This window comes from Bombus bifarius, unplaced genomic scaffold, assembly GCF_011952205.1.
Source record: "Bombus bifarius isolate JDL3187 unplaced genomic scaffold, Bbif_JDL3187 scf7180000007973, whole genome shotgun sequence".
Classification (NCBI taxonomy): Eukaryota; Metazoa; Arthropoda; class Insecta; order Hymenoptera; family Apidae; genus Bombus; species Bombus bifarius.
This window is the reverse complement of record NW_022884359.1, coordinates 3,386,673-3,402,512: the sequence shown is the minus strand read 5'-3', so window position 1 is coordinate 3,402,512 and position 15,840 is coordinate 3,386,673. Positions and strand designations below refer to the sequence as shown.

At 39.0% G+C, this 15,840-nt stretch overlaps 1 protein-coding gene across 4 annotated transcripts in view; it reads right to left on the bottom strand.

Annotated features, from left to right (window-relative positions):
- The window catches only part of LOC117216798 (venom dipeptidyl peptidase 4-like), a 303,125-nt gene that overhangs the window by 202,126 nt on the left and 85,159 nt on the right, over positions 1-15,840 (bottom strand). For all 4 annotated transcript variants that reach the window (XM_033463831.1, XM_033463833.1, XM_033463832.1 and 1 more), the window contains 2 exons: positions 11,885-11,979; positions 11,273-11,347 (listed from right to left, as the gene is read on the bottom strand). In XM_033463831.1, coding sequence (XP_033319722.1) covers positions 11,273-11,347; positions 11,885-11,979 — 170 coding nt within the window. The remainder of the gene's footprint in view (positions 1-11,272; positions 11,348-11,884; positions 11,980-15,840) is intronic.

Sequence of the window (15,840 nt, the reverse complement as noted above, 5' to 3'; positions counted from 1 at the left end):
GTTATAGTTTTTTTCGCAATGATGTAATGACTTTCGCAATGGTAACTACAAGAATAATATAATGAATTTTATTTTGTTTTTTATACACTCAAAATAATTTTGTATCGAGGCTACTTATACCAATAGCAGTGAAAATGACTGGTACTTGTCGAAGTGTAAAAGGGTCCTGCAATTTGTTTATCGAACCCCAATTCACCTAACCCTTAATTAATTATCATACGATATGATGATATTAGTTATCAGGAAAATTCCAAATCGATCACTAGATGCTAACACTAGAAATGCCACATCAGTCAAAATAACTGGTTCTACAATTTTATAAATGTGTCAACCCTCGTTTAGGGATGATGGTCCCAGATGGATTAATAGTACCAAAAATGTACTACATAATATGGAATTGCTTCTGTAAGAAAGCAATAAATCTATAAATATACAAATATTCTATTGTTACGTATTTTTTAAAGACCAGTCATTTTGACTGGTTTTGGTAGAAATAGCTTCGTGTTAACTATTTAGCTGTCTTAATTATAATACGTTATTGTAATTAGTTCACGTTAAACAACCGTCGTTACGTTTCCTGTTTAATCAATTTATTGTTAATAAACTAATTTTAGTAGTAAGATCCTACAGTAGTCTATGTTACGATCCAACGATGTTCGATTATGTTGAACAAGGAGTTCTTTACAATCTTTTCATCCAATCGGACATGGATAAAGCGTTTTATTTCTATGGATATCGTTGCAAATGGAAGAACACTTGCTGCGACGAAGATTGATCACGATACGATCGTTGAAGGCAAACGTACAGACCCAAGAAGCGTTTATGAAAATTGCCTACTCTGTTGTGATAAGCACACACCGTGATGCAATCATTTAGAGCGAATATACGGACACAATGGGTGGATATAAAGATGAAATAGACAGGAAAGAAATCCTCTAATTATTTTAAGCAGTGTGACGATCACAGGTTCGCCTCGAGATTTCTTCTCCAATGCACTTGCAATCTACGACACGGTCGCAAGACTCGAGGATGCGAGTAAACCGAGAATCCAACCTCTTCTACCTCGCTTACAAACACAAATTCCTCTATGGAAGTTTCAACCGACAAAATGACCCTCGTACGATCCAATCGCTGCTTCCGCCATCCCTAATCCCATCAACGATCCACGAAATCACACACAAATTGCTAGTATAAAACCTATTCCATCGAAATTCTCCTTTTGCTCTCCGATCATTCGTCCTACAATTGCAAAATCGTAAAACGGAATATAAAACGTTTCCAATCCACCTGACGGACGTTTCTTTCGTTCAGGCGACCACAAAAAGTTAAAAAAGAAAAAGAAAAAGAAAGGGTGATTACTCGTATCATTTACAACCGATTTTACAGGACAACGTGACCAGATTAGAGTTGACTTTGAACAAAAGCTGTGTGATCCGATTCTATAAAGTGGATGTGCGTTGAATAAATAAGACAGCACTTCTTTGCGATGACCAGAAGTGTTAAATCTTCATGGTCATCGGTTGAGAACCAGGTACACGGAGCTTTATAGCCTCCCTGCTCGTCATTTAGCTGTTCCGCGCTTAATGGATACCTTTGAAAACGTCTAAGGGACACTCTATCCTTTGGACTTCGTAGAAGGAACAAGTGTTCCCTGGTGAATCAAAAGTGGATCGTGAACGATATCTGGATCGTGCGAATTGAGGAATAAAAGCGTTCTAAACGTTATTTACAGGATAAATTTAGAACGTACAAACGTACGTTTGTACCGATTATGTAATCATTATGATTTTCCATCTTTTTCTGCAAACAGAATGATACGTTCATTCGCGCGTTCTGAGATGTATTAGGTTGTCCGAAAAGTTTCTTTCGTTCCATAAGGTGATAATAGACGAACGACAATTTCTGTTCTATATTATTTTATTGAATTAGGTATGATCCAATTTGTTCTATTTCTATTTTTATCTTGCATAATTCGATAAACTAATATAAAACAAAAACCATTATGCGTCTATTATTTCCTTATAAAACGAAAGAAACATTTCGAACAACCTAATATTCGGAAACAAAGAGGATTAGAAAATGTCGTGTCAGTAAGATACAATAGAAAAGAATTATGTCAATCCGAGAACACGAGGAAAATCTAAACGACGCTTAAAGCGATCGAACATTTTCACGAATCAGTATGGATAGTAATCGAATGCAACGAAGTAAAACTTTTATATTGAAATTGATTTGAATGCGTGAATACACGCGTAGCGTAAAATTTGGACGCTGGTAAATTAACTTGGCACGCTGCTTTTTTTTATTTTTTATTTTTTTTTTTTTTTTAATAAAATCGTAATAATTGTAAATGTATCATACCGTTGGATGCAAATGAGATTTTAGCGATCCAAGTTATTGGATTCGTACGATAGAACGCTATGTGTCGACGTCTTTTTTATTTCCCCAGCGTTTATTGCAATTTGATCGGCGTTATGATTAATGCCGGGCACACGGCAACATTTATTGGACGTGCAAAAAGCACGACGACGCATTGTGTAAACATCGTGTCGGGGGAGTATGCGCTGATAACCGACTATGCTGCATTATAACGACATCCGACGTTTATCGTTCCGCTGCTACAAAATAACGCGCGATTTTCTGCCCCTCCTCCCCCTCCACCGTACAGTTTCGCGCAAAAGTAAGCCTGAATTCTCGTGCTTAAAAGACGAAAGCACCAGCAAGCGATCGCGAATTCTTTACCTCCACCTGTTCCATTTATTTTAATATCCAAAAAATTGGCGTTCAGTTAGTTGCTCGAGTTAGCGCTTTATTCGAGAATTTTGGCAATTTCTCGCTAGTAGACCACCAACAAATTTACGGAGAATCTCGAGGTATAGCGCTAGTTAAAATTTACTAGATAGAACAATGCAAATATTCTCCTACCCAAGTTCCATGTTTTTAATCGTATCCCTAAGAATATGAATTAGCATAAGTATTAGGTTGTCTAAAAAGTTTCTTTCGTTTTATGAGGAAATAATAAACGTACAACGTTTTTTGTTTGACATTATTTTGTCGAATTACGTACGATCCATTTTGTTCTGTTGAGATAAACACCGCGACACTTCACAGACTTGGCTTCGCGTTTGTATAAAGCTGCACTCTTATAAAAAAACACGTTTGCGAAAGAAAAACCTAATATCTATAGTCCGTTAACAAGGTACCAATAATCTCTAAATTTTTCAAAAGCCTGCAAAACGAGATCCGAAACTACGCTATACGAAACATCCCTAAACCGATCTATCACGCAGACCACCGTAAGAAACCGTGTCAAACAGCTCTTTTTACGGTAAACCTCCGATAAATACTTTTTCTTATTCCAGAAAAAAAAAGACGAAAGAAAACACGGAGCAGGGTGCTGTAGGAAAGCGAAGAAAGGAAAATACGAGCAACCAAGGGGATGGCACACGGCGTTAACGAGCAGAGATCGCGGCACGAGACCGATTTTCCGCCATGGGTGTTTGAAACTTGTCGGCGTGACTTCATTAAATGCGCGCGATACACGTCGCAAGATAAAACTCCACGCAGAAGGTACACATTATACGGCCAGCAACGTGACATGGTATCATGCAAGCGGAGGAGCATCCTCTAATGATGCAAGGACCGGATGGTGGCACAGCAATATTCTCTTTCGTAGCTTTCCTTTTTGCCACGAGGCGACCTTTCTATTCGTGTTCAGTCGTGTGCCACCCTCTTTCTCGCTCTACCTATCCTTTTATCTTCCTCCTTTTTTGTGTTCGTTTACCCTATTCCTCCCTGTCTGTCTGTCGGCGCTAACCTGCGCATGGAAAATTCCAATAATCAGCAAACTTGTCTACGCGTGTACACTCGCAACCGGAAATTCATTAGACGGCCATTGTGCGCTTCCCTCGCTCCAATTAGTATTATTTTTCCAGCTGACGCGCGCGCGTTTATTTACCGCGAACCAAAGAGGCCGCGTTTCGATCGCTGATTGCCACGTACAATCCACGTTCTTTGATTAATTTGATTTATGCGATTCATCTGATACAGGGGGCCTCTCGCTTGTACCGATTTTCCTAATATTCCGATATCATCGATTCACGAAAGTAGTTGAATATTTAGCGTAAAACGGATTTCGTATCTATCTTGTACGCGAGAAATTGTTTGAAAATGTCATTGGCACCGTTATGGTACATCATCTTCGTTGTTACGCTGATCAAAGTAGTCGAATATTTAGATAAAAAAAGATTTCGTATCTATATGTTACGCGCGTTACACGAAACATTCGAAGATTTCATTAGGGTTGTAATGGAACACGACTGTCGTGGTTATATCGGCGAAATTTGGAGCCAATATGGAAATGTGTACAGAAATGATGAAACATTTATTGCAAACATACGTTTAGTAGAAGATTAGTACGAAGCACGAATAGCCATTTGGATCCAGAGGATATAATACGTGTAAAGATGTCATGTTCGATCGTATCAATAAAGATAGAAATGAACAATCTGAGTTATGGAAATTGAAAGATTAATGCAATGTGATATTGTCGATCTGTGGATCGAGTTTACGTATCGAATTAATCGATGAGTTTGCTCGTTCGCTCGTGAGGAGGCTCACTTAACTACGTCTGATCGTTCACTCCGAGTGACTCGGCGATAATAATAACATTTGTCATTAATTACACGCATTAATTGCTGCACAGGATGGCATTAATCACTATGATTAATTGCGTGCCGGTAATGCCGTGCCCACTCCCATTACTCCAACTTCCCGCCCCCCTTTTAATATCAAAAGACCGAGGAAAAGAAATCGCCTTGTTAGACACCTCGTTTCTAATCTGACTTATCATCTTCACATACCAACTAAAGAGCGTCAAATTATATTTAGCAGCGAAAGTACAAAGCTGATTACTCTGATATTTATTTGATGACATTTACATAACCTGCAATCCAATCTTTGGTTCATTCTTAAAAAATACAAATACAAGAGACAAATAAAAAGTATTCTAACCTAACCTACTTATTTGCTTGATGATATCTATCTAACCTATAATTAAATCCTCAAATTGTCTCTTAAACTACACAAATACAAGACAGCAATAAAAGAATTCTAACCTAACCTACTTGCTTATTTGACGATTCTTATCTACCTTATAATTAAATCCTCGAGTTACTTTTAAACTACGTAGACACAAGACACCAATAAAAGAATGCTAACCTAACCTACTTGTCTATTTCACGATTGTCCTCCAATCTGTAATTAAATTCTCGGTATACTCTTAAGCTACGCAAATACAAGACGCCAAGAGAACAATCCTAACCTAACCTACTTGCTTATTTCGTGATTTTTATCTAACCTATAATTGAATCTACAATTCGCACTTAAGACACGCGAATGCAAGAAAAACACCAACAAAAAGAATCCAACCTAGGCTGTTATTTTCGTATATCGATTCTAGAATATGAGATCATATTTGATAAAACAAACGTGCAAAATTGCTTACCGTACTGTGTATTCCAACGGCGTCTAAAACCTACAAATGAAATCCTCGAATCAGCCTCAAACACACACGGCCATTAACAACGGCATTAAACGAATTCTGAAACCATCGCATCCACGCTCGTATTTACCTTGAAACGCAACAAAGACGCACTGTGGTTGAAAAGTCAGCCAATGTTGGATCAAGCTGTACAGCCGTGGAATCGGACATCACGCTCATCGAGGGCTCGTAATTTCAATTGGAAAACGAGTAAAAGGACCGCGGGGAGGACTCGTTCGGGCTCGTGCACGGAAAGCTGAACGAATTTCAAACCTCGCATTAGTATTCGACGAGGTATATTCGAGAGAGCTGAGAACCGCTGGCTGGTCTCCGCGTGCATTTCAACGGCAGCTGCTTCGTATCGTCCAGAAGGGTAGACCAAACAGCTTACCGCGATGGCTGCTTCCCTCGCAATCACACGGCGATATCGTAAATACAGTCCCTTGAAATTCCTTTAACTAATATCGCCCCGAGCACCGTTCGTCGCGCTTCTTTTTAATCCCGAAACTTTCTTCGATTCTGCCCGTCTACGTATCATAAGGACGAAACTTTTTTTAGACCAACGTCTACCGTAGATAGCGTTGGCAAATAAAAGTCTGCGCCACGAAACTATTGAGAATAGAGCGAAAAATATAAACGGATAAAGAAACGAGAAGGAGGAAGCGATCGGGATATTCGCAGTTGTGAAACTGGAGCAAGTACCTGAAGGGAACCGTTGGAAATGACTATTCCGGCGCGAATTAAGAGGATTTCGAGAAACAGGACAGTGCTCGGGGCAGGCCTCATTACAGGCGATCCTTTGACGATGAGACGCTAGAGAACGCCTCGAGGGTCGTATAAAATTCGTGGAGAACACCGAGTTCTTCCTTCGAAAACCGATACTCCACTTCGATTTCATATATATATATAACTCTAGAAAGTATCCGGCCATTTGCTTGCTTCTGACCGACTTTGATCCAGCGACGAAATTACAAATAAAAATTATACGTTCCTTGTCGTCCTTTAAGAAAACACAAACCGTATCCACCACTAGATATGAGATTTTTACCCTATGAACGTGTCCTAGTGCTCAACTGTTTCCTTAAAAAAATTTCCAAATTTCTATTTACACAATTGACGTTTAAAACGTCATGTGTAGCTCGACAGGCGATAAATCTCGTTATTATATGACATCGGTGAAATTAATTCTAAAATAAACATTGCCAGCTGTAAATTGTAACTCTCTCTCTCTCTCTCTCTCTCTCCCTCTCTCTTTCTCTCAACGAAAAAAGATAGCAATCGTTCTTAATCATGTCATGAACCTTCCAACAAACTCAAACACGAAGCTGTAATATTTTCCAATCGACACGTACATCGAGCGAAATTACCACGCGCTCTTTCGCCTTGCAGATAAAAAATTCAGCACGCCAATCGACGTGCATATATCGAGCGCGCACCAGGCCCTGTGTACGTTTCAAAAAGCAATATCTGTGAGCTGTTTAGACGGCCTCTATTCGTGTTCCTGTACGTAATACAACGTCGGCCGCGCTCGTGTCCCGTATTCAAATTCAAAATCCAATAGATTTATTTTAGAATCACGTTGCACCGGCTGCGCTCTCGCCTCCGCCTCTTCTCTTCGTTTTGTCGCCCGTACCACTGCCAGCCTCCCTTCATCCAGTCCGTGTCCTCTTCTTTTCCTATTTGTCTGCATTTCGCCAGCAACCCCCGCAGTCTTCTCCTCCCCTCGCCGCCCCTCTACTCTTCAGCTCCTAGTTTCGCAACATTTGTACGCGAACCGTGCCCCAGCATTTCGGTTCCACGACCTGCGTGTACAGTGGCAACGATCCGCGGACCGTCCTGTTACCGCTGCACGTGAAATCCTGAGTTATGTACGACCGTGCAGGCCAGCTGGATTTGCAACCGGAGGATCCATCCTGTCCTCGTGCCGCTCCTTAACGAACCGTCTACGATAAACACGCCACTTCGATGCAAATCGTCGTGGATGTCCACGTGATCCGCTGAACTTTTTGCCTTTCGATCGACGAATGAACGTGATTCGGGTGTCTCGTGTCAAGGATAGAGTTTCGGTTTCCCTTTCTTCTTTCGCTGTTTCGTTTTGCATTCACAGTGGCCCGAGCAAACACAGTGGCAGCCGAAAGTTTAAAGCTACCTCTCCCGACGCTCGTTCTTTCCACTCGAAATTAATTCTACTGGATATGAAAACGCATTTGGAACTATAATTACGACGTTCTACTTCGATTAAATTAGATAATCGCGTTCAGTTTAAATTTGGAAAATTCTCAACGCGTTCGAGGCCTGTGAGAAGCTAGTTCGGAATTATAGCAAGAACTGTAGAAATAAGAAAAACTACGACGGTAATATACGTCGTTAGAAAAACACTATTACACAATTACTAAAGTATTCATGAATACATAAACATTCATCGTTGTTCGATTTCTTCCATTATATTTCGTATTTTACATTTTACGTGTTGGCGTTTTATATTCGACTAACGTTCTCGCCTAACACTCAACTGGCTAAGTAAACCACGTACACTACTGATAAAGCGCACGTTCCACAGAAACGCATAAAATTAGAGAAAACAAAAGGACTGTTCTTCCGAGAGAAATACTGCGAGAAGCAGATAAGTGGAGAGAGGTGTAACTGCGAGACAGGGCTGAAGGGTAGAAGAGATTTGGGATACAGTGGCCTATAATGTATGCAATTGGGCCGACGCAGTGTGTAGGATGGTACCTACCTCCTGTTGGTCGATTATGCGTGGTGCTGAATGGCGAGAGGAGACTAGGAAGCCAGAACCATCGTCCGCCTGCGTAGGCGCTATGCATGTCAGGCATTATATGGTATTTGGTGTGTATCTGTTCCACGCACACCGTGCTTTGGCATTCTGCGCTAGGAATTACAGTGGAACACGTGTCCCAACAACATTCTGCGTATGGTCGCATTCGTCATCGATGATCACTTTGCTATTTGCGTCGAGTGGCACACACGGCGTCTTAACGGAATCTAATAGGACCAGTGGCAAGCAGAGATAACTTCGAGTTTTCGATAATTCACGTGTACAAGAATTGAATTGATCGGTTTCAATTTTTACGAACTTTCGCAATTTTTACGTCACAGATGTACGACCGAAATATATGTTTCGTTTTTCTTTTACAAATAATGGTTGACGACGAATGAAACGAAAAAATTCGAAATTTCAAATCGATCTCGCATCGTTCAAATCGATGTCGTCCTCGAGCATCGCTGGTTGGAAAGAAAAGATTGAAACGTTGGTCGAGAGGTCTGGTTGTAAGCTGCTAACCTTAACCCAAGCTGGAGTTGAACCCAATTTTGGCACAGTCGATTTTGAGAAGTAAGTTGCACGAGTAAAGTAACAGAGAAGGAAGTTCATGCTGCATCGACAAGTCGATTCAAAAATATTCGAGGGTCGTAATTTCTGGCACATTCTCCGGTTTATTAGCGGCAAACTAGGCCACACACGATGCGTTCGATACGGGCTAAAAGTCTACTCGCTATAGCTGGTGATACGCGCGGCAAACTTTCCCAGCCTCGATATAACTTGGAAACTTGATAATCCTCGTTCGCGCGGAAACATCGAAAAATTGGCTTGCTTTCGGCTACCAGAAAAGTCGCGCTAGAAATAACGCCATAGAAATTGTTCCAAATAACATCCGGAAAGCGGATCAGAATTAAATAAATATACTGTTTCTCGAAAGTACCCGGACAACGCTCTTACGTATTTTTCGCCAACGTTTATCTGCTACAAATCGGCTAAAATATGCGAATATTCAACGGCACACTGCGGATTTCTATAGATTTACGATAAAAATTTCAAAGTACAAAAAACACAGAAAATCCACGTAACGCGGAAAATTCTAAATAATATTCCAATGTTCCATTTGCTTGGTTATATTAATAAAATTTGAGAATCGCATAGAAATCCAGCGTGTACTTAACAGCGAGAAGAAATTTCGTTTACTCGTTGAATTCGAACGAATTAAAAAAAGTATCATTTTCATTATAAATTTCCCCCGTACCTTTTATTTGCTTTACGTTTTACTTCCATTTCTTTTTGTTATGCCCCTGTTTCGATAGTGTAAATCGAGCTGATCGCGTTCATATGCAACGCGTCAAATCGCGCAATTATTTTCCAATAACGAGATACGTAATTGAGTTTGCGAAGCAAGCAAACCGACAGGTGTTAGCGGAAAAACGGTATCGAAACCTCAAAACGAAATTCGGTGTTTTTCCACGGCCAAACCGGTGAATTTCAAATAATCCGCAGGTCCAACCGTTTTCACGGTAACCAAGGCCGAAAAAAAAGCACGGATCCTATTCTCGTCGCCGCGTCGGCTTTCCATTCATTTAAATGCAAATGTAAACTTCAAGGGTGATAAAACAACTGTCCCGCGTTATAGCGCAGCAAGGAGGCCCTTTTATTTTCCCTTGTAAACCGGCTCGAATACGATCGCTATACACCGGATGCAGTCACCAGGAAATGGAGAACCGTAACAACGAGTCCATAATGGCCATTATCTTGTTACACATTCAGATCGAAACGTACGCCAACGTCTACAGTCTGATCGATGCGCTAAACTTGCTAAGAAACGAAGTTGCCGATGTAATGCGCCAAATGAAATTCCCGTCTTGCAACAGTGAACGAAGTTCCTCGAAGAATGAAAACTATAGGTCAGCGGTTAAAAGAACAAGTCATAATTCAAAAATAAGAGAAAGAGCTGGCTTTTCTCCGTAAATCTTGCTACAGTAATAAATTGACTCGTGAATAAGTTGATTCGCATTTCGTGAAATAAATATAATAAAAGAATGGCAATTATACTTGTACAAGGGTTAAAGAAACTCACGCTTGAAAAATTGGGAAAAAAGGTTATTTCTTTATGTCGATGTAAATCTTGGTAAAATAGCGAGATTGGAGAAATTTTACTGGATTACGATAATGGGAACTGCAAGTGGATAAACTTTCCCGAGACCACGAGAATTAAAATATACAAGTTAATTTGATATTAAATTGACAATACCGATGAGTCGATGTTTTATCGTGAATTCTGACTTTCTGAATAGAACGGCAAAATTTTGTTCGAGCGTAAGTCATACAATTTGGATAAGTAGTTTGGAAGAAAATGGCTCGTGAAGTTTGGCATATTTACATACATCCAAAACTCGGTTGTGGGTCGCCTTAATAAAGGAGATTCGAAAAATGGAATCGCCTAGCTCGGCTTAACGAAGAAAAACTTCTGAAAATGAATCCTCAATTCCCTCGGACGAAAGAAAACTTGAAAAACGGAATTCTTGGTTCCACTAGAATCAGTGGAAAAGTTTGAAGCCGGAACTCGAATTAAATTCATCGAACTCATCGCGAGAGGATCGTTCATCTTCATCGCCGAGAGTTTGCTTAATTTTCTTCTTTTTACTTCTTGTTTGCATTCAAGTTTTCTTCCAGCTACTTTTACTATTTTTTTCCGGTATGTTAGAAACGATTTTGCAATTCGCCTATCGTTGGTCCACTTTTGTCCGCCGATGTAAATGACTAGCAGGTGCGAGTATTGATCGAAACCTATCAAACGAGATAATTTCGTCGGTCAGTCTGTTCGAAATTTATTCGCAGTTCCGGCCCATCCGCGGCATCATAACGGCGAAATTTTCATTTCTGCCAGCTCCTGGCGCCGATAAAGACCAGATTCTAGTTCAATGTGCCGCGTAAATGTAGCTTACCTTCTGGTAGTCGAGGGCCAGCAGAAGGTATTTTCGGTCGGCTGAGAGTTGATGATCGAAGCTCGATATCAGCGCCTGAAAATTGAACGTAGACCATAATAAATATTAATTCCACGACATTATATTTCTAGAGAATTTTTTGCGAAATTTATCGCAATGTCACATAGAATTTCGTTAATCCTCTTCATAAAAATAAAATTTAGATAATCGAACGACGTAATTTTATTAACAGATTCGCTACCCAATTCTATTTTTGTACGTACAATATTTCTGCATAAACAAATCATGTGTAAATCATATTGCAGATATATTGTACGCGATAATTGCCCCAGATTTGTGTTTTTTCTTTTTTTTTTTTTTTTTTTTTAATCAAACATGTCGCTTATATGAACTACATATGTTCGTTTAATCCGCAGCTTGAAATTGGACCTAAATTAATCTTAAAACGTCACGTATACGATAACACAATCGACGTTATCAATCGATACCATTCAAATTCTACATATGTACAAATAAATATCGAATAGGAAGAAGTGGATTATTTTTTCGACAAGTGGAGTATTTCCTGTTGACATTGGACAAAAGAATAGAAGAGAAACACGTTATACTCACGTTATTACTCGAGTCTAAGATTTTCCTCGGCTTCCTCGATGTGACATTGTAGATCAGAAGATTTCCAGCTTCATCGCGATACAGTATCTCGTTTCCTGCGACAGAAATGGTCACGTGTATTTCTGTTGCCATCTCCGTTGAGAGACGCGCGAGCTTTTGTTGCGAGGAGAAAAAAAAAAGAAGAATTGCCCCGATAAAATGAAATTACTTTGATATTGCCCTCGATGGGATCGCCACTGATTGAAGAAGCAACGCTTCTGACAAAATATCGAATTACTTGTTCTAACTCGTTCCAACAAAGGATCCCTTTATTCGTTTAATTAGCTGGTATACAACGAATATTTGAATGAATTAAACAAGCGCTTAAACAGCCATTTAATCGCTCAAACGTCAAGATCTCTTTATATTATATTATAACATAGAAAATGTTCACTTCAACACCTCAAATTCTTCGCCTAGACCGTACAAAAAGATATATCATTTATTTAACATATCTGTTCTAAACATTTTTTAATTCCTATATATATACATATATGTCGGGTTAACGTTAGAATTTAGGGCGCGTAACGATTCTTCGTTTGAATTAGCCATCGTTTTACGAAGCAGAGATTATATTTACATGTATATACAAGACTTTTACAAAGTATAATGAATATCGAGTTTAACGAATAATAAGTTTGACGAATAATAAGTTTAACGAATAATAAGATTAATGAATAATAAGTTTAACGAATAATGAGTTTAATGAACGTTGTTAACAATGTCCTTGGGTTCAAACGAATCCACGGTCAACGGGATAACTCTTTACTATGCGTAGAATAATTTAGGCACAAAATACGATTGCTGAGACGCTCGGTATAAACTGCTCGATGTGTCACTCTCCAAGGCGATCGCACGAATCATAAACTGATGGAAATTTTCCTCGCTGTACGATTGCATTTTTTTTTTTTTTTTTTTTTTTTTTTTTGTTATATACTCGTTGGAAGCATCGAGAAAGTTCCAATCGTCGTTGCTAAGCAGTTTCTGCCTGGAATTTGATTATTAATACAACGTGTGTCGAGCCCAATCTCGCTATCACAAATCTCGTACAAATACAATCAGATTGAATGACAATTGTTTAATTACGGCTATGATAAAATCTAGGCTAAAGCATTAGAGGACTTTCCCAAAATTGGAAAGGGAAGGCTCCGGTTTTCCTTTCATCTCCGACATATATATATATGCTTGCTTTCAAACTTTCAGATTGGTCAACAGATGAAACTCAATGCAATCGCGATAATCGTTTCTCGTTAACAGTGTTGTGATAATAAAATTGCAAACTGTTGCGTACAGCGCACGCAATATATTCGCCAAGAATTTCTACCATTCCAAATACTTTCGTAAACCATTATATAATCGTGAATTGGTTATCGCGTTCTAAAATTCTTGCGAACAATTTCCACCATATTCGTTGCGTATATACTTTAGTTTTTCGCTCACAACTATTGGACTGGCAACTAAGTGATTGCGGATTTTGTCATTAGGTGGTACTGACAAAATCCGCAATCAATTGTTTAATTGATTAATATACAATTAATATACAACATTAATATACAACATTAATATACAATTAATATAGATTAATATACAACAATACTACGATATAGTCGATTAATCATTGAAAGATGCGTATAAGTGCTATCTTCGAATGGAATATCTTCGTTAATGCTGCGTACCCGGAGAATCTGGACGGCCATTTAAAAGGGGACCGGAAGTTGGACAGGCGGCCGCTATCATCAATCTTTTCTCGATCGCACCGCTATCAATCCTCGGTTTAACCCTATTAATACACCTAATCCCTGCCTCGAGTTTCTAATTAACCCGAATTGACGAAGTTTTGCCCCATCGTAACGAAAATCAAACCGCAATAATCCGTGGCCCTCCTTTAACCATTAACCACATCTATTCCCAATTACTCCGGATTAACAAGGTTTCACCATGGGCAGCGCACCTGTAGCCGATATCCGGTTTCCATGGGCCCGATATATCGAGAGGCCAATATAAACGTGAAGCCAGTAGCCCAAACGCCTGAGGATATTTCTGCTGGTGTTCCCTTTCCGTGTCATTGCGTGCTGTATCATCGCGTGAAACTGTGAACGTGAAACGTACGAGATTTTAAAATATCCGGTCCGGCAGATCAACAACGTCGTACGATAGCATAAAATACGCCCTGAGACGATGAACGAACGAAAGAAGATTGGCTTCCAAGTAGAAACGATGAAACAGCGATGACGATTCTTAACAAATTCCAGGCATTCGCGTATTGAATTTTTATACGCGAACGAATGTGAATTATAAAGTTCCTAGCGCAAGGCTGAAGATTTAGATGAAAAGTGGGATAAACTCGTGTTTCGGTAATGTGTGATAGAGTAAAAAATGCATGGTCCCAGGTACAACGAAGATTGTATTGAATTGGTCACAGAAATATCCCGCGTGTTTCACGCTTTATTTTTATAATAAATTTTGATGAAATTTTGTAGGCAGAGAAAGAAGGGTTCTTGTACTGTTTGCTAGCGTGTAACGAAGCGATGTACGTTCCTTCTTTTTTTTTTTTTTTTTTGTTTTTTAACTATCGTGATGTTTATTGTATTCGACGATCTTTTCTTTATGTTTAAATCATATAAAATCGATCAAAGGTATCCAGCTGCCTATACATTTTGCATGTAACCTTTTATCTATCTATTTTGTTTTATTCACACTGTAATAAATCTATATTCGTGCATGCGTCATCCGCTATACGATACAGAATTATTTTTATTTTCATTTGTAGATATCAAATTATAATTGATTACACGGTGTATAAATGTTTATCCACGTATTTTTCCATATCGATAAAAGATATGACTTGTATACGGAAAAATATTTCACATTTGAAAATCAATTTTAATTGACTGAAATAATGTATCTGTTTAACGCCTAACAGTAACTACGTATAAACGAGATATTACGAAGGAAGCGTTTGTGAAGAGAAACCAAGCTAATAAAACATTTCACGAAACCTGATATATATAATTCAATCTTTTAAAGACGAAAATAAAATAAGGAAGAACAGCCTTTGTTCGGAGAGCTGTACTCCTCCATCAGCATCAATCTTCTTTATTTCCGACGTAATAACATTTTAAAGACTGTATAGAAAAACATCGTTCGAAACGAAGCAGACGATTAGAACTCGGTTGCGGGTCGAAGCATTGAAATCTGTTTAAAAATGAAACTCCAAACAGGAACGGTAAAAAAGTCTTTTAAAATATGAAAACCAAAATAGAAACGATGGAAGCTATTTAAAAATGAAAATCGACATAGAAACAATGCAAGCTATTTAAAAATGAAAATCGAAATGGAAACAATGCAAGCTGTTTAAAAATGAAAATCGAAACCTGAAAGCAGTGAAACGTTCGTAAAAATCCAAGTAGACGCGTTAAGATCTATTTAAAAGTGAAGATCGAACCATCGAAATCTATTGAAAAGCTAAGATCGAAGTGGAATAAGCTGAATGAAAGCTGGCCCTCTCTAAAAGCACCAAGTATACGTCTGTATGGCCGACACCATAGGGGGTTATACTACTGTCACTTATGACGTCTAACCTGACGGAACAGTAAACCAGTCATTCTACTCAAATGGAACTTGCATGTAGTTCGATCCTATGCTTTTGTTAGTATTTTTTTTATTACTCGATCGGGAACTTTCTAACGAAGAGAAATGTATATACATGACGATAAAGAATGAACATTTACGAGGCTACCAATCCGGGAACTCGATGATTACCATTGTTATTGGGTTGTTGTCGTCGTGCTTGCACGTGTAATAAAGCGCGAGATACTTTACGTGGCAACGCGCGAAACGCGATTTTTATTGTTAAATATCTCGTAAACTATGCACGGCTATGCAAACGACCTGACATCGGTCCAACATCTCTCGTT